The 20,661-nt window shown below is 39.0% G+C and overlaps 1 protein-coding gene across 7 annotated transcripts in view; it reads right to left on the bottom strand.

The window, feature by feature from the left end:
- The window catches only part of arb2a (ARB2 cotranscriptional regulator A), a 343,893-nt gene that overhangs the window by 103,932 nt on the left and 219,300 nt on the right, over nt 1–20,661 (bottom strand). For all 7 annotated transcript variants that reach the window (XM_057832297.1, XM_057832294.1, XM_057832299.1 and 4 more), the window contains 2 exons: nt 17,054–17,170; nt 2,508–2,592 (listed from right to left, as the gene is read on the bottom strand). In XM_057832297.1, coding sequence (XP_057688280.1) covers nt 2,508–2,592; nt 17,054–17,170 — 202 coding nt within the window. The remainder of the gene's footprint in view (nt 1–2,507; nt 2,593–17,053; nt 17,171–20,661) is intronic.

Below are 20,661 nucleotides of genomic sequence, written 5' to 3'. Positions count from 1 at the left end.
CCATCGCGTCTGCAATAATGGTTTTGGATCTGTCCATTTATTTTTATTCGTCGGTCCCACAGCGGCTTTTCGGATCAGTCTATTTTTTTGAATCGACGGCCTAATCGCGGCTGCGATATTGCCATGGGATTGGTCTAATTCCTGGATCTTCGAGTGAGTAAAAAAACGCAGATTTGGATTAGTATTGCTATCTTTTTTGTTGACTATTCTTCGTGGGAGTTTTCCCCAAATCATACTAAATAATTAAAGCACTATGGCACGCTACAGTTACGACAGTGACTCTGACATGGACCTTACAACAATGTTGGAGTTCGTCGGGGAATGCGTGTTTGCGTACTGCTGAGCTCCCGAGTGAAGAGTGGTCAAGGTGGAAATATTATTTTTTGTGAATAAATGTGCATAAGTGGAAGCTTCTCCCCTTTCTGGTACTTTTATACACGTATCCTAGCTACCACGCGTTACAATGTACAAGACCTGGATTACACAAGGTGTGCTCTTTGGCCTGTACTGTATGTAAAGCACACGACAGCTCTGGATGCTAACAATCTGCATAATTATATTGGGAAAACGTTTGAAAATGCAATATACCTTGAATACCTTGAATATCTGCTAATAACACCGGAGTTCCCGAATCCCAACAGCATGCACTCTCGCTCCCAACCGGAGTTCCCAACAAGACTCTCTCGCATAACCAGTTTTGCCCAACTTTTGTCTTATCAGGTATTTGCTGCACGCATTTCCCCCTGAAGCTCGTCTTGTGAACGACCGACACTACTGTCCTGCTCTTCACTTTTCAGATCTGGTTCAAATAGGAAGGGTAGAACTGACGACATGTTGGGAAAGCTAACGAGTGACAAACTGGAATTTCGGCATTCGGGGCAGTGACGTCACGCACTGCGACGTAACAAGAATGGCGACCTATCACTTAAAGTAATTTTACAAACTTTATTAAAACAAAAACATTAAGAGGGGTTTTAATATCAAATTATTATAACTCATACTAACATTTATGTTTTAAGAATTACTTGTCTTAAAAATAGAGGATCCCTTTAAAGATTCTAAAAGTGAACATTCAATCACATTCAAAGTTTGTTAGAAGAAAGTTCGCAAACACTTGCCACTAGAGTTGTCCAATCATATCAGCCTATAAAAGCATTTAAAATAACATCGGAAAATATGGGCATCGGTTTTGCGTCAGTATGTATACTGGGTTATAAATGAATGTACAAGCCTGCAGCCTTTGTGCATAGGCTGGTCACATCTTAGCAAAGTGGCTGTGGTTAGTGTCCTCAAAATGTCTCCAAACTCAGGAGCTTTGGATTTGTGAACTGAGGGAAAGACCCTAATCACTCATGGTGCACAAATAAAATGAGCAATAAATGAATAATAATGAATTATAAACTCATCACATATAACTGCTGCGTCACCAGAAAGAAATAGTCGCTAAGTAACAAAAACACATAATTATAATTAAAAAACTGTGCAATCTGTGTGTATTTGTAATATTTTGGTCACCCAATATTAGCTCTTTGGGGCAACTAGTGTAAAGACAATTTATTTGTAAATTATTCTTTTATTTAATTACAGACATTTTGACTCATTCCATATTTTATTTGTATGGGACATTATTTTCACACTTTTTCTATAACTGTTGAGTTAAGTTGAAGTTGTTCTCTTATTTTTCACAGAATGCTTAAGTTGGAAAACCTTGAAGTTGTTACATTTATCATTATTAAAGCATCCAGTGGGGCATCACAACACAAAGTCCTCGACCGCATGTATGGAATTTTTGAGCTTGACAACATCGCAATATCGTTTACTGGTTAAAAGTAATTCAAGTCATCAACTCTACTTGCCACCATTTAAAAAAGTCTATGAATAAAACCAAATACAATTCAGATGTTCTAGTAGAATTTTCGTGGCATTTTTTCTATTTGGTAGAAGGATTTTTTTTCTTTTTTAAGAAATAATTCAGAAAAACAGTTTATAGTCACAAATGCCTTTCATTCGAACAGGAGTGCACTGTATTTTTACTTACTGTTAGGCAAAAAAAAAAAAAAAAATACTAATGACTGATTTCCTGACCTCTTGAGTCATGTGCTCTTGTGCATGTATTCTAGGATGTATGTTGGTCTTCCAACAACACTTGCAATCATCATCTCTTATCAATGCCCATGTTGAGGATTACATCTTTCATCCCTAATCCTACATTAAGGACACATTCTCATGATGGCTGTGACATCACCAAGGCCAGTGCGCCACAGAGAGGGCACGGGGACAGGAAGCCAAACACCACAGGGGCGGATTAAGCGATGCATCCGAGAGAGTGGATGATGAAAAAGAAAGAAGGAAAGCGGGTGCAACCAAAAAGACAGAAATAGAAACGCTGTCAAACAGGACATTAGAATTGCATATGTGAAAGGACACAGCGGATTTGCATTTGACGATAACCTGACACAGTAAGCTCCGTTCAGTTGATTTGTCTTTTTTTTTTTTAGATTTGGTACCTGCAGAGACACGTGGGCAGTCTGGCAGCATGGAGTCCAGGGGTGTGTCCAAAGGTTCTGGACTTGAGACCCAGTTACAGCAGTGCTACGAGGACAAAAACAAACAATGAGCTCATTCATCAATAGCCGCTTTCGCACTATTTCGCAGTTCTTGGAACCTTTTGGGGGATGATGACATCTTTTTGCGTGTTCGTACATGTAGAGACTAGAGACCAGGAACCCGAGTTCCGAGAACTGGAAAGGCCTATAGTTATAAGGACTAAGTACTCAGGTTCCTACAGTCCGAAGACCGCTAATAATGTTTATTTCATTGGATGTCATTGAAGGAGATAAATGTCCAATTCATTTGAACTGGGGTGGCTGGCAGTCAGTGAACTATTATGGTGCCCATGCAGAGAAATGGCATAGAGCAACAGCAGTGTCAAATTTCATAGTTTGGTTTTCCTTCAGAGGGCCATTATTGACATAATGGTCTAATAATGGTTAAATAGTCTGCAAACTAGGCCAACATCAATCGATGATGAACTGAATCGACAACTACTGTATTTTGATCGTTGATGATGTAGCATTTAGAGACTTTCTTGACCCAAAAATCATTTTGTTCCAACTTTTTTCTTTTTAACCTGATTGTAAACACTCATATTGGATTTTCATTTCATTGTTTTACATTTATATACATTTTTAAAAAGGGGAGGACAGTAAATATTCCTTAGTAATTTTTTAATCAAAAAATTAAAAAATTCTATATTGATTTTATAAATCATTTATTTATTAATAAATACATTCCAATTTTAACAATTTCAATTCACTGTTTCTTGATCTATTTTACAGTTAAACCTAAATATATATTTTAATTAAAAAAAACAAAACAAAAAAAACATACATTTAACAATAAACATTTTTATTTTTTACATTTGTTAAATTATTTATTCACTTATTTTGAATTTTTAAGAAGGAAGGGGAAAAAAAAACAGCAAATATTTTGGTTTCCTTTGTCCTAGCACAAAATTAATTTTTGCAAATAACATGACATTGATGCACATGATTTCCTTTTGTGGACCACACAACACGATTTAGCGAGCCGGACCTTGGATCTGGGCCGCTGGTTTGACACCTATGGCATAGTGATATGTGCATCATCCTGAAAGGACATTTCAATTAACAATAAAGGTGTCTTGGAAAAGGTAGGAATTCAACATGGATTGCATTAGACTAGGAAAGTGTACCTAATAAAATGCCCGAGTAGAGGCACAAAGAATAAAATCACTTCAATGCAAATTGAGATACGGCAAAGAATACAAAAACGTGTAGAAAAAGGGAGACGGAGGAGAAAATGGAGATGCAAGAAAACAAAGACAAACTGGAAAGGGGGGTAGTAATGGGAGAGGTGAGTGAAGGAAGGGGGGAGGAGCACGAGAAAAAGACAGGAACAAGCAATTAAAAGCTCTCTGACATGTTGCTTAGACATCTTGCTGTTTGTTTGTGGTGGAAAAGCTGAGGTGCTGTGCCATGGTGGATCAGTGGGTGAATTAAGGGAGGGAGTCTGCCCAGTTTGATGACCCATAACCCCCTGCAAACACATGCCGTCCTCTCAAACCCCCCAAGTGGTGGACAGCACCACTGTCAGAAAAAGGAGTGAACCTCTTTATTTACTTTGGTGCTCTTCATCTTGCGTCAACCACCCACCCCCCTTGCTACATACTCGATAAAATCAAACATAGAAAACCATCTGCTACATGGGTGTGTATGAGTGTGTGTGCTTGTCTAATGCAGTTGCAAACCTCAATAACGCAAGGGTGAGATCTCTCTTTCCTAACTTTAGTGGCTAGAATATACGAAGGTGCAAATAACCGATTCTTTGGACACCGCTCAATATTTGCCTGTACTAACAAGTCTGTGACAATTCAATTTAGATTTCATTCCTAGGCTTCTGATCGACTTAATATGATACGGTATGTACAGTATATATTTAAAACAAAAAAACTCCATACCACCTACAGCAATAAGAAATAATAAAAAGCAATTTTGACATGTTTTGATGATGAAACATTTCAAACATTTGAATGAAAACTATTCTTTTTAACAAAATGGCAAAGCCACTCCACTGGCTTCCAGTTCATTATAGAATTGATTTTAAACTTTTGTTTTTAATATTATTAACAGACGGGGTCCCTCCTAATTCTTGGAGATTTTAACCTTTCATAACTCTGGCTGGGCTCTTCATTCTTCCAGCCAGCTTCTTCTGTAAATTCCAAGGTCGAGACTTAAAGGTGCACAATGTAGGATTAATGGCCAAAAACGGTACTGCAACTAGATAAAAATATTGACTAGCCCAAAATGCCCTCCCCCTTCGGGTTGTCAGAATACCGCTTCATATTGGGAGAACCTGCAGGAAAAGAAATTTGAGTGGCAGGCAATGAGTCTTCTGCAGAAGGTATATCTGATTTTTCATTTTCATGCAAGATGTTTTCAATGTTATAACGCCAACATTTAGTAATGATGATTAAAAGAGTCGTGATACAAGCTCCAAGTTAGTTTATGTCAACATGACAGAAGTGAGGGACAGCTACGTTTCTCAATGTATAAGCACAATGGCAAATATATATATATAAAACTTGGTAATACATTGACAGCATCCACAAGACAATTTAATTGTTCCATCCATTTTAATTTAATTACCGATTATATATACACACACGTAAGGACTGTATCTTTGCCCTGATCAATGGATCCACATGCAAAGTAACATAGCACCGGCAGAACACTGGTCAATGGAGCCACATGCTAAATAACGTAGCACAAACATGCCAAATTAATGCATTTCTTTGTTTTGCGTCTCTTGTTTTTAATCCTTTGAGATTCATATTGACGTTTTTTTGCTTGAGAGGGTAGACATACAGTGGGGAAAATAAGAAGTTAGTCAACCACTAATTGTGCAAGTTCTCCACACTTGAAAATATTAGAGAGGCCCATAATTGTCAACTTGGGTAAACCTCAACCATGAGAGACAGAATGTGGAAGAAAAAAAAATTAGAAAATCACATTGTTTGATTTTTAAATAATTTATTTGCAAATCATGGTGTAAAATAATTATTTGGTCAATACCAAAAGTTCATCTCAATACTTTGTTATGTACCCTTTGTTGGCAATAACGGAGGCCAAACATTTTCTGTAACTCTTCACAAGCTTTTCACACACTGTTGCTGGTATTTTGGCCCATTCCTCCATGCAGATCTCCTCTAGAGCAGTGATGTTTTGGGGCTGTCGTTGGGCAACACGGACTTTCAACTCCCTCTACAGATTTTCTATGGGGTTGAGATCTGGAGACTGGCTAGGCCACTCCAGGACCTTGAAATGCTTCTTACGAAGCCACTCCTTTGTGTCCCTGGCTGTGTGTTAGGGATCATTGTCATGCTGAAAGACCCAGCCACGTCTCATCTTCAATGCCCTTGCTGATGGAAGGAGATTTTCACTCAAAATCTTTCAATACATGGCCCCATTCATTCTTTCCTTTACACAGATCAGTCGTCCTGGTCCCTTTGCAGAAAAACAGCCCCAAAGCATGATGTTTCCACCCTCATGCTTCACAGTGGGTTTGGTGTTCTTCGGATGCAATTCGGTATTCTTTTTCCTCCAAACACGAGAACCTATGTTTCTACCAAAAACATGTACTTACTAATTGTGTTTTTGTTGAGTCTTTTATTACTTTTTCATTGCCTCAAAATACTTTCTGTATGTATTTCCCTCTCATACTTTTAAGCATTGTGTTTTGTTGTGGTGGCTTTAAAGCAGATTGTTGATCTGTTGAACACATTAGTCACGTAACATACTCAAACCACCCTTATTTGATATTACTAAGTTTAAGTATTTTCTTAGGGCATCTTAAGTATGTTCTGTCTGTATGCATCTAAACAAAACAAGCTTAAGGCGTACGGTAGTAATTTGGGTGTCAAATTTGCCTCTTGTAGGACGTTTTGCCGGTGTAGCACATTTAGGCAGAACACTGTCCCCCCCCCCCCCGACTCTCGTCTCATCCCATCTTTCCTGTTAATTTTGCTTTTGCTGCTCGTTTTGTAAAATTTCGACAGTGCTGTCATGGTAATTAATGTTCCTCAAGTGAATGTCAAGTCGAAAGGGTTGAAAAGATGACATGTTTATGTCACTAGAGTCATACTCTGGAAGCCCGGCAACATAACCATGTGACGTCAATGCCCTTCGACGTCAACAACAATGGCAACCTACTAGTTAAATTAAATTTACAAATTGTATAAATCCGAAAACACCAAAAGAGGGTTCAATATCAAATTATTTTAACTCATAATAACGTTTATCTTTGAAGAATTACAAGTCTTTCTATCTATGGATCCCTTTAAAGACCCACTTTTTTAGACTAGCGTTTTCTCCTGACTAGGGTAGCCTGAATTATAGGGTTTTATTTTAATTGAACTTTTGTCTGTTTTTTTTTGTTTTGTTTTTGTAATGACTTTTAGCGTGACACCTTTTTTTCCTTCCCGATTGTATTGTACTGTATTGTATTGTTTCTTGCTTTTTATTCATTTTATTTTATTTATTGCTTTGTTGTAAACCACTTTGGGTACCTCTCAGGTTTTTTTTTAAAGGGCAATATAAATCAATTTGATCTGATCACTGTTTTGATGAATTTCAATGGCACAACCGATCGATGTGGCCAATTTTAACGGTGTAAGTCACCATTTTCATAATGATATAACATCGGTTATTTGGAGAATCATATATTTGTTGAAATTCAAAACAAATTCTACCATAAGGGCCTGTGACCGACATATCAAACCAGATCCATACATCGTTAAAAGCCGTCGCAAATTTGTGTTGCAATTCAGGTGATATAAGCAGAATTTGTCAGCCATTTGTAAGTCAGTAAGTGTCACCATTCATTACTAACTTTTGCAAATGCAGTAGTCAAGTCATAATTTGAAATGGTCATTTGTAACATTCAAAAATGTTGTAGGCCAGTTTTGAAATGGCTTTAAATGCGACGAATGAGCAAACTGATTGCAAACAGTTCGTTTAAAAAAAAATTGTCAGTCCACAGAAACTAATACTGTAGTTAATGTTAACCATTACATACAATAGAACATCAGAATAATTAAATCAGCCAAAATTGTAGTCAATTGAGCAAAAATGAACGAAGCGATATGCAGGGATGTTTGTTTGATAATTGTGATTTATTAAGAAGGAGTAAACTTGGGACCTAGAATTAGCTTCACTAACGGCTTAACGGCTCAGTAGTTTTTATTTTTGGCGAGATGGCAACTTATCAAAGTATGTTTTGCCTTGTTTGAGAGTGCGCGTTTGTGTGTGCGCTGAGGCAGGGTGACGGCAGAAAGGGAAAGAGGGCGGCTGAGAAGGAATTCTTGGAGAAGACGTTCGCCTGATAAGATAAAAGTTCAATAGAAGAAAGAGAACATGTAAAGAGATTACAATGTGCAGCTGGCGTCCTTCTGAATCACTGCTTATCTCCTCTTGTTTACTTTCACCCTGGCCCATTACAACGTTGTGCAACATCTTGTGTGTCTACTGCTGTGAGTGTGGGTCACTCGTTGAATTGTGGGGGGTCTCCAGAAGAAGCATAGAGGCTATTTTGCATTTTTGCACTCGCCGACCTTGACTCCCAAGGCCCTGACTGACAAATTTATGAACCATCTCCCACTTGAGCTCCCCAAACACTCAAACATGACAAACACTCCACACATGCCCGTAACCATGTATTCTATTTTTTTATTCATGTGTTTTTGTTTTTCTGTGCGAATATGAAAAAGCAAACTGGGAAGATAGCTGAAGGGTAACTCAACCCAGCTGTTGTTGACAGGAGCTCCGTCAAAACAAATATTTTCTGTTATTGCCCGTTTGACGTGTGTAGCATTTTTTTTTTTTTTTTGTCGCACCAATGATATATTTAATTCAAGCTTACAGACAAATATAGAAACTCGTAGCGGAGGTGATTATGATGAAACATCTGCCCCGTGTACACAAATCCTCTGCAAATATCAACAAGACATGCAAAAATTCCATTGGGACGTGTACAGAAATTACTGTTATTAGGATAAAAGCAATAGGCTCGTGAGATTTGCTGCAATCCCACGCCGGGAAATAAATATGAATTTTAACTGGACCGGATGTAAAAAAGTCCCCTTTGCTTCACCTTCAAGTGTCAGAAACGTCAGCAGATAGAAAAACATGTAAGCTAGTATGTGATTTTTGGAAGTTTTTCCAAGTCTTTAGGTAGCAGCACATTGCTGACCCGCACGAAAGCAGTGGAGCTCCTTGACTGCTACATCAAGTGTCTCATTGTATCTCATTTAATTCATTCAGCATGTCTGGAGAAAGACGTCAGCTGGGTCATGGAGTGGCCGGCTGAAGGTAGCTATAGCGAGTGGAACGAGATGAGCCTTTCAAAGGAACCGTCTCACTTCACCTTGACCGCCGTCAAAGTAGGCAGGGAGGTCGGTTATTTAAAATATGTGTTAAGGCAGTAGCGCATATATGAACTATGGGTGTGAGAAACTATCAAACTGGTGATATATAGCAGTACTTTTTATTCCAAAAGGTTACAGATACACTGCTGTCCAAAAGTAATGGCACCCCTGCAATTCTGTCAGATAATGCTCAATTTCTCCCATAAAATGATTGCAATTACGGTACAAATGCTTTGGTAGTAATATCTTTATTTATTTTGCTTGCAATAAAAATAAAAAAAAAAACACAAAAGAGAATGGGAAAAAAATCATCATTTTATACAAAACTCCGAAAATGGGCCGACAAAAGTATTGGCACCCGTTGAAAAATCATGTGATGCTTCTCTAATTTGTGTAATTAACAGCACCTGTTACTTACCTGTGGCACATAACAGGTGGTGGCAATAACTAAATCAGACTTGCAGCCCGTTAAAATAGATTAAAGTTGACGCAACCTCTGTCCTGTGTCCTTGTGTGTACCACATTGAACATGGAGAAAAGAAAGAAGACCAAAGAACTGTCTGACGACTTGAGAAGCAAAATTGTGAGGCAGCATGGGCAATCTCATGGCTACAAGTCCGTCTCCAGATACTTGAATGTTCCTGTGTCTGCCGTGCGCAGTGTCATCAATAAGTGTAAAGCCCATGACACTGTGGCTAACCTCCCTAGGTGTTGGCAGAAAAGGAAAATTGACCAGAGATTTCAACAAAAGATTGTGCGGATGATGGATAAAGAACCTCGACGAACATCCAAACAAGTTCAAGCTGTCCTGCAGTCCGAGAGTACAACAGTGTCAACCCCTACTATCCGTTGGTGTCTGAATGAAAAGGGACTCTACAGTAGGATACCCAGGAAGACCCCACTTCTGACCCAGAGACAAAAAAAGCCAGGCTGGAGTTTGCCAAAACTTACCTGAGAAAGCCAAAATCTTTTGGAAGGATGTTTTTTTGGTCAGATGAGACAAAAGTAGAGCTTTTTGGGAAAAGGCATCAACATAGAGTTTACAGGGAAAAAAAAAAGACCCCTTCAAAGAAAAGAACACGGTCCCCACAGTCAAACATGGCGGAGGTTCCCTGATGTTTTGGGGTTGCTTTGTTGCCTCTGGCACTGGAATGCTTGACCGTGTGCATGGCATTATGAAGTCTGAAGTATACCAACAAATTTTGTAGCATAATGTAGGGCCCAGTGTAAGAAAGCTGGGTCTCCCCAAGAGGTCATGTGTCTTCCAGCCGGACAATGACCCAAAACACACTTCAAAAAGCACTTCAAAATGGTTTAAGAGAAAGCACTGGAGACTTCTAAAGTGGCAAGCAATGAGTCCAGACCTGAATCCCATAGTACACCTGCGGAGAGATCTGAAAATGGCAGTTTGGAGATGGCACTCTTCAAATCTCAGGGTCCTGGAGCAGTTGGCCAAAGACGAATGGTCTAAAATTTCAGCAGAGCATTGTAAGAAACTCATTGATGGATACTGGAAGCGGTTGTTCGCAGTCATTTTGTCTAAAGGTTGTGCTACCAACTATTAGACTGAGGGTGCCAATACTTTTGTCCAGCCCATTTCTGGAGTTTTGTGTATAATGATAATGATTTTTTTCCCCATTCTCTTTTGTGTTTTTTCATTGCAAGTAAAATGAATGAAGAAATTACTACCAAAGCATTTCTAATTGGAATCATTAACTGGGAGAAATTGAGCATTATCTGACAGAATTGTAGGGGTGCCAATACTTTTGGCCAGCAGGGTATGCTCTGGCGAAGAATCAATATATTGTTTTCTAAAGGTGCCATTGTTTAAAAACAAAACAAAACAAAACAAAACAAAACAAAAAAGGTCCCAACAGGTTGCTACGAAAATCTTCCATTAGAATAGTGTCTACGTTAGCTCAATGGCTCCCATGCACAGAGCGAGACATCCAGTTCATTTTGACTACGAAATGAACGAACGTTCATTTGCCCTACTCAGTCTAAGTGGATTGGAAGTCTGGCACTGGCACTGAAACTAGAGCATTTAGAGCCAGTCTCTTTGGTTTTTCGGGTCACTTCTTGTTCATTTTAGGGCATTAACAGGTCCCTTCCTGTTCAGTAGCCCAAAATCAGTAGGTAGTGACTCAGAAAACCCCAAAAATCAACAGAAAGTGACAGATAATAAACAGGAAAAGACCTGAACTGTTCCTAAAATTAACTCATTAGCTTCCATTGACAGCCATAGATGTCAAATCTGTTTGAAGTGGGAGGGATGGCAGTGAACGGACAGACCTCAAATCGATTGGATGTGTACTGTTGATACTCGTTTCAATTCATGGCAGAGGGATGAAAAGAGCTTGCTTTACCACTTATTGTAGCATATCACAGAACGGTTTCTTGACAAATGTATCGATAACTGTTGTATCACCATATTGTGAGATCATCGTTATCATAAGCCTTGTAAAAACCAGAATGTCTTGATCTAAACTACAGCATGTAGACTGCATAGAAACGGGGTTATCTTTGTATTGAATTCGCTGACGAGTTAACAATAAAGTTAGTGACTAAACAATTAAGTAAAAGAATTATCTTGCTAATGAATCACATGACACAATGTTCTATTGATTTGAACCTAGAGATAAACAAAATGGTGTAGCTAGTACATAAAGTGTATACATGCACCTGCCCCCATTCTATCGATCCGTTCTCTTGGCCAGCGCACCACAACGGTTGATCGGAGCTAACTGTACTGAAGTCTCCAAACCCTTAAAACAGCTGTCAACTAGCAACTTAACTCCTCAGAAAGTTGTCTTGTCCAAGCCATTTTCATCGTCATCACTTGCTCTCTACGGATTAGGATGGTTTATTCATGATCATTGCGTACTGTGTGTGTGTTTGTGTGCATTCATATAAGCTCTAGGCAGGCCACTAGAGTGTGACAGCAGGCCAGCACTGTGACAGGAGACACCTTGGAGAATGTGACAGGCTGCCAGCTGTACACCATCATTCATATTTCCCCCTCTCACACACAGTAACACAACACACATTTTTCTCCACATATCTTCATTGAATTTAGTTCATCAGCATCCTTGGCCTGGTCAGATTTCCTTTACATTACTATCCTTTTGTCCTTTCCAGTTGGAGCATTAATAGATTTGAAGTGATTGCTTATTGTTTTACAATGCAAGAATCCTTACATCTTCAACTTTTGTCTGTAACTTCTCTATGGAATTCACTCTCCTTTAGATGGTGTTTTGTCTGTCTTTGCAATTACGTCATTTGCCCCTCATCTGAACCATTTGGTCCATACAACCCAACCCAGCGGGTGCTGATCTCTAAATCCCATCGCCTTCTTTTTTACTCCCCTCTCCTCCTCACCAACCAGTGACCTCTCTGACCTCAGAGGGAGGGAATTATCTCTGTCCAAGAAGAACAGAACAGTATACTGCTGGGGTGCCCCGACCTCACATGCACCCACTGCTGTGGGCACCCATATTTATACACCACCCCGAGCATTATCAAGGGTCACTGCAAGCTTCACTCGGTGGTGTGAAACCATCTGTGCTGCGCTAGCAGCGTGTTGATCCCAGTGAGCAATGCAAACACTGTTCACGTGGAAGATCCAACTGTGTTCGGGTTGATAATACGGTGTACCTGTGAAGGGTATCCTATTTTTCTGTTTGTTTAATAATGCATATGGTATTAACAACATGTGGAATGATGGTAAAATGAGCTGAAAACATTGTTTTTAGATGCCTTGTAATGGCTAGTTACTGTTAAATCATTGGCTGCCATTGACGGCGATAGACGTCTAATTCATGTTGATTCGGAGGGGCTGGCAGGGAATCATTGCCCCCCTCTTCTTTGTTATTAAAATAAGAAAAATAATTTTAAAAATATATATAATATTCAATGTAATAAATATGTATAAAGAGATTATTTGTTATAAATGGCTGCAATTGATGGTGACAGAAATCCAATCCACTTTGACTGGAAGGGCTGGCAGCTCCATTCAAAATGAATTGGATGTCTAGCACTATCAATGGCAGCAAGTGGGTTAAATGGTAATTCTAACTGAACCACTCAATCGGTTGTGAATGTTAACATTTAGCTCCATTACAGAGGACAGCAAGTTGTGCAAAAAGTACTAAAACGGGCCTCAAACTTGACCCTCAAGGAAAAATATTTGCGGGCCCCCACTTGATCCACTAAGTTAACCTGTATGCCATTTTCCTGGGCTATTTTTGTTATATATATCTTTTCATTTTTTTGGTGGCTAAATCACTTACAGCAGTGTTTCTCCAACCATTTTTGAGCCATGGCACAATACCAGCAAAAAATGAAAACTGAATTTCTGTAGTCTATATTAACAATATAGCGTCTTGTATAGGAATCAGACACACAGAATAGAAATCATATTGCTGTATTGGAGTAGGTATCACTGCATCCCCCATGAAAGTTAAACCCGCTATGTTCTTGCCTGGCACAGCCAGACTATTCTCCCTGTATTTTTCAAACACTGTGAGAAACAGTCTGGGACCCAGCCCATTAACGGCCTCTCAAGCAAGATACAAAATCAATCGTCCAATCAGATTCGTTTATTGGCGTAACGTGTTCTTAACGCGTAACGTCACTCTTGCGCGCCGAAAGTCGTGTCTACAACAACACAGATGGCGAATGGGAGAGCCAAGAATATGTTCCAATCTGCGGTAAAACCAGTTTTAAATGACCAAAAACACATCGAAACAATCATTGACAATAGTCAACATGGCTCGCACTAGCCATGTTGAAGAAACTTTTCCATTCTCCACTCACGCTAATTACTTGTCGCTTTAACAACGTTACGTCTGCCCGTCGCTGATTGATCCACTCCGCTGTCTGTTTGCTATGGCTTGCTCCGCCCTCGGAATTTGATCCGCCAGACGTGGTATACCAGGTAAACTATGTTCAGTTCTTCTTTACAGTTTCGTATTAATCCCAATGAAACATACATTTTCCTTATTGCCTCACACCACAGACTCTCCGAGAGGAAACAGTATTTTCTTCCTTTTAAATGCCATTCAATAAAATTTGCCCAGTGTCCAGTTCTGAGTTAGCATCCATCCTATTTAAAAACCTTTACTATCGCGGTCACCGTTTGATTCGCTAGTTACCCGTTAGCTCCAATGCCACTCTTACTTCTAACGCATCACTTAACAAAGTAATTGAAACTGATAAGGAAAAGTATTGAAAAAGTAACAATATGCAGGAAAATAATACCAGTTAAGTTTTAGACCAGTGTTTTTCAATCTTTTTTGAGCCTTTTTTTTTTTAATTAAAAAAAATCCCAAGGCACAAAAACAAACAGCAAAAAATGTAAAAATGAAATTATGTAGCCTATATTGATGATATAAAGTCGTGTACTTAATAGGAATCAAACACAAAGAAAACACATTTTATAATCATATATTTACTCACTGTCAGTGTTGTTAATCTTACTTTAAAAAAGTAATTAATTACAGTTACAAATTACATTTCCCGAAAAGTAATTGAGTTAGTGACTCAGTTACCTGAATGTAAGAGTAAACACTTACTTGGCAAAGTAACTGTGTTGTTATAATTGCTCCCGTAATTGCATTAGTTCCCTTCTGTCATCTTTCGACATGTGAAAGTTTTAAAACTGTTTCAACATTTAAAGATAGATTCGAGTAAGATTTTGCTGATTTAGGAGTATTTTAGATAAAAAGTTGAACTTAGGTTCGCAAGGAAGGTGCTCTACTGCAGACCCTTCCTGAGAAGTCTACTGCTTTAAGATGGCGGCTGTTTACTAACACCAGCGTGTCTATCATTTCGCATCTAGTTCTCTATACATGTGCTAATGCCACCATGTCTGTCATTTCGCATCTAGTTCAATATATATATGATATTTACCTTAGCATCATGTGGGTGTAGTTTGTAGACTATCGGCTACAGTCTGGTATTATTGGAGCCACCTAGCATCGCGTTTGCAACGGTGTCACAACTCCCTTGCCTCTTCCCCATCGCCGCACTGCTCTCTCTCGTCCCCATGAGACCGTGTCTCTCAGACTTTTCTTGCGTCATTCAACCATCGTATTAACGCATTGTGACACACACCTTCACATTCTCAGTAACATAGCCAAGATGAGAAAAGTAATTAGTTAGATTACTCATTACTGAAACAAATAACACCGTTAGTAACGCTGTTATACTCTTACGCCTTTATTAACAACACTGCTGTTGTATTGCTGTGTTGTTTTTGCCAGCCCTTTTAATTTTTGTCTTGTTCTTTTGGACAAAATACTCATTAGTCTTAGTCATATTTGAGTCGTTTCAAAGCATCTTCCTTTTTAAAAACCTTTCTATCGATGTCATCGTTATAGTTTCACTAGCTAGCCGCTAGCTCCAATGCTACTAATACCTCTCACACATCACCAAGCAAAGTAATTAGCTACCTATTGACATCTACCGTATTTTTCGGACTATAAGTCGCACCTGAGTATACTTCGCACCAGCCCAAAAATGTGCAATGAAGAAGAGAAAAAAACATAAATCACACCGGATTGATTATTAGTCGCATTTTTGGGGGATATTTACTTGATAAAATCCATCACATGGAACAGATATGTCATCTTGAAAGGCAATTTAAAATAAAAGTACAATAGAGTGCTGAATAAAGTGTACAGTATGATATTGTTACATCATGCATGAACCACGAAATGCGAACGTGGCCAGTATGTTAACGTAACATAGCTATTAAGTGTTATTCAGATAACTATAGCGTAGAGAACATGCTAACAAGTTTAGCAAACCATTAGTGTCACTCCAAAATACCAAAATAACATGTGAAATGATTTAATAATGTGTTAATAATTTCATACATAAGTTGCTCTAGAGTATAAGTCGCACCCCCAGCCGAACTATGAAAAAACTGCGACTTGTAGTCCAAAAAATACAGTACTGATATTGCATAAATACCAATCATTGGACAACACAGACACTCAACATTGGAACATTTGCAGACTTTAAAAAAAATATTTTTACATCAATTAGGTGAGAGTGAATGATTTTCCAGGGCACAGTGGACAAAAAACAGACTTACAGAACAAGATAGCAATACTCAGGCTCATGTTTGTTTTCACCGTTTTTTTGTTGAGTAGTTAGTCAAAGTGAATTAGCGACAATCACTTGGTTGAAACAGAATTCCAAAGTGACATAGTGAATATAAGACGTCATTACTTAACTAGATATTACTCAACTCACCCGGGAGCGGGTCAACAATCTCCATGTTCTGAAGAACTGTTCATGTTTTTTTTAATACTTTAGACCTGTATTGTGGAACATTTGATGTGGTACACTCTCACCTCATCTCATCTCCAGTGGCTCCTTGATAAATTAAATGTAAGACCTCTGTTCTATAATATTAAACAACTGAAAGAAATTCATTTTAATGGTCTAACAAAGTTTGAAATTAATAAATGTGCTATTAATTCTAATTTTATTTCATTATTTATTATTTTAAAGAAATATGCTACACATCTAAACCTTGGAATTACTGGTTTGATGAGTACAATAAATTTAATTTTGCCTGTATCATTTCTCCTTGTGGACAAAGAAGGCGATTTTAGTTCTATTGTTCTGGGTAATCATCACAAATAGAAAATCATTTAAAATCCTAATTATGCTCCATCCCGTGCATCCCTTGGAAGGATCAAAAATAGGAAATGCAAGACAAGATGAGGTCAGCACAACCTTGAATCTCAACTATTTGAACCAACGTGTACTGACAAAATCCCCCCAAAAACAAGGGATCTAAAAGTAGGCTAGTTATAAATAAAGGTGTGTGTGTGTGTTTCGTGATTGTGACATCCCTTGTTGTCGAGCAGCTCTGGTCGAGGCTAGGTCTCATCTGTATGTGCATACTGAGGGAGGTCAGACGCTGCGCGTGATACAGAGGTCAAACCTGAACCGGCAGTTGATAAAATGAAGCTAACACAAATGTGCATATCCCTATGCCACCAACTTCACATTCTTCTTCTTAAACACGTACAAACACGCAAGCAAAATGAACGTATGTGAGTGCATCTATTTCACCTGCTGCATCCAGTCCTGTGTGCTTTTACTAGTATCCTGCAGCCACATGCTGTGAGCAGAATCCGTCAGAGCCACAGCACAGACTTTGTTCCTTACTTCGGTTTCTCTGTGATTCAGCTGCAAACAAAAGCAGAAAAAAAAGACCATTTTACACATATCACTGTTTGCCAAAAGACGCATTGGCGCTTTGTCAATACCATAACTTTCATGGATACAGCCATTTGGATTTTAGTAAGGTAATCCAAGTACTTGCTCATACATTGCTACTACTATGGAAAACGGTGAATACAAATTCAAGCAGATGTATAGCGTTAAGACTACACTGAAATATGAAAGAGCTGGTCCAATATAGTGTGTCCTTGTCACGTACTGTGCAAATGTCCTTCTGTGTGCACGTTCAAATACCTTGGCTCCCATTCTTAATACCTTTTCCCTTCACATGTCACAGAAAGTGGCGTCTGCAGGACCATCTTCCTATTCCCCTCTGAATGTCAACGCCAAGGAAAATGTCACACAAAGGACTTGTTACCGTACTACAATAGACTTCCCACACCGTTGGACCCACCCCAAGGAGTACTGGAGCCAGACCTTGGGAGTGAGCCTTTTCAATGTGCTTCACATTAAGATAAAATAGTGAAGAAAGGAGAACAGGGCTTACAACAATAGGTTAACAATCTCTAACTCCATACATTTAGTCAGGGTGGGATGAGAAATGTGCAGCAGAGTAGCACAGTGCTATATTTGGTGATTTCTGGCTCGGAAATGTGCAAATGCCACAGTATAAAATAAGCATTGATATTATGTCATGTAGTGCATATTTTGCTTGCAATCTTGAAAGACTCCTAAAGTCATGTTTGGGTTGGAAGGATTCTGCTGTGAAATATGCAATAAACCTAGAGTTTTTAAAGTGTGCATATACAGTATATGCCAAGGCCTATAGCTCACATTTCTATCGTATGATATAAACACTATAAAACCAAATGTTCTGAAAATGTCGGGAAATATACTGCAACACAATGCCGCTGTACATGAACGATGCAGTGACAAAAAGGAAAAACATGGTGTCAGATAAGTGTCGAAGGTTCAATTTTTTCGACTCGAGTGAGACATTAAATTGACAGTCTGACGGGACAGGTTGCATAGAAGTTGACGATTTCAAATCTGATCTACATCACTTTCATTTGTGGTTTTAAATTCGATCTTGCTCTGGTCTGAAATCTGAAGTCTTCCAAATCCAAAATTCAGGTGACTGCGAATGACATTCATTTGTATTGCTTAGCAACAGGTGAATTCGTGCGATGAAGAAGCGCAGGAAATAAAATATACATGGAGGGGGGAATGGACACAGCTGCCAATGCTCCCTAAAACGACATTAAAAAAAGTTTAACTCTTTTCTCCTCATCCTCCTACTCCTAGACATCTGAGCAAGCATTCTGCAACTTCCATAGCTCAAGAGTTTCAACATAAATTCATCAACAGCAACGTCACAGACCTCCATGTTACTTATGCTAGCATATGTTGACGCTTCTTTCTTGTGATGTATTTTTATACATCTGCGTATGCAGGTTACTTTATTCCACGCAACCTTATGACGTGTCTATGTTATTGGTCTTCTACGTATGCACACTTTTGGGGCCAAGATTGAAAATGGTAGCCTGAACGGCCAGATATGACAAAAAAATATCGGATTTGTACATTAAGACCTGCAGTATAAACCTAGCCTAAGACAGCAGCAAAGAATCAAGGCCCTTTTAAAACTACTTAATAGCACTGCTGCTGATACCACTACCACTACAACTAACTTAATAATACTGGGTTCCCCACCTCACATTGCTGGAATTGTGTACGCCCAACCCGGTCTAGTCGCGTTTCTTTTCGACTTACCTTCATTTCTTTTTCTCCTCGGTTACTAGGCCCCCATGTCAAATTAGATTACAATAGCACCACTAGTTTAATCAATTAGTTAATGATGCATTTGTTGTTGTTTCTTGTTCTTCTCCTCTTCTGTCTGCTTCCCTCCTTTATGTCCACCCTAAACATCTTCCCATTTGCTGTTTCTCCTAACAAATAAAACAATGAAAGACTAAAACGGGAGGATAACAAACACCCATGTAATATTTTAATACTTTTCAAACAATAAGAACACTTACAGTTGTGGTCAAAAGTTTACATACACTTGTGAAGAACATAATGTCATGGCTCTCTTGAGTTTCCAGTTATTTCTACAACTCCGATTTTTCTCCGATAGAGTGATTGGAACAGATACTTCTTTGTCACAAAAAAACATTCATGAAGTTTGGTTCTTTTATGACTTTATTATGGGTTTACAGAAAAAGTGATCAAATCTGCTGGGTCAAAAATATACATACATGGATCTGAAAAAGCGAATCATTGACTTGAACAAGTCAGGAAAGTCACTTGGAGCCATTTCAAAGCAGCTGCAGGTCCAAGAGCAACAGTGCAAACAATCGTTTGTAAGTATAAAGTGCATGGCACTGTTTTGTCACTGCCACGATCAGGAAGAAAACGCAAGCTATCACCTGCTGCTAAGAGAAAATTGGTCAGGAGGGTGAAGATTTAACCGAGAATCACCAAAAAGCAGATCTGCCAAGAATTAGAAGCTGCTGGAACACAGGTGTCAGTGTCCACAGTCAAGCGTGTTTTGTATCTCCATGGACTGAGAGGCTGCCGTGCAAGAAGGAAGCCCTTGCTCCAAAAGCGGCACCTTAAGGCTCGACTGAAGTTTGCTGCTGATCACATGGACAAAGATAAGACCTTCTGGAGGAAAGTTCTGTGGTCAGACGAAACAAAAATTGAGCTTTTTGGCCACAATGTCCAGCAATATGTTTGGAGGAGAAAAGGTGAGGCCTTTAACCCCAAGTACACCATGCCTACCGTCAAGCACGGTGGTGGTAGTATTATGCTGTGGGGCTGTTTTGCTGCCAATGGAACTGGTGCTTTACAGAAAGTAAATGGGATAATGAAGAAGGAGGATTACGTTCAAATTCTTCAAGATAACCTAACGTCAGCAGCCCGAAGATTGGGTCTTGGGCGCAGTTGGGTGTTCCAACAGGACAATGACCCCAAACACACATCGAAAGAATTAAGAATTCGGCTAGAATTAAGGTTTTCGAATGGCCTTCCCAAAGTCCTGACTTAAACCCCATTGAGAACTTGTGGACAATGCTGAAGAAACAAGTCCATATCAGAAAGCCACCAAATTTAACTGAACTGCACCAATTCTGTCAAGAGGAGTGGTCAAAGATTCAACCAGAAGCTTGCCAGAAGCTTGTGGATGGCTACCAAAAGCGCCTAATTGAAGTGAAAATGGGCAAGGGACATGTTACCAAATATTAGCGCTGCTGTATGTATATTTTTGACCCAGCAGATTTGATCACTTTTTTCTGTTCACCCATAATAAAGTCATAAAAGAACCAAACTTCATGAATGTTTTTTGTGACAAAGAAGTATCTGTTCCAATCACTCTATCAGAGAAAAATCAGAGTTGTAGAAATAACTGGAAACTCAAGAGAGCCATGACATTATGTTCTCCACAAGTGTATGTAAACTTTTGACCACAACTGTACATTCCTATTCTCCGTGAAAAA

The sequence above is a fragment of the Corythoichthys intestinalis genome, chromosome 3 (assembly GCF_030265065.1).
Source record: "Corythoichthys intestinalis isolate RoL2023-P3 chromosome 3, ASM3026506v1, whole genome shotgun sequence".
NCBI lineage: Eukaryota > Metazoa > Chordata > Actinopteri > Syngnathiformes > Syngnathidae > Corythoichthys > Corythoichthys intestinalis.
This window is presented reverse-complemented; position numbering and strand designations above follow the sequence as displayed.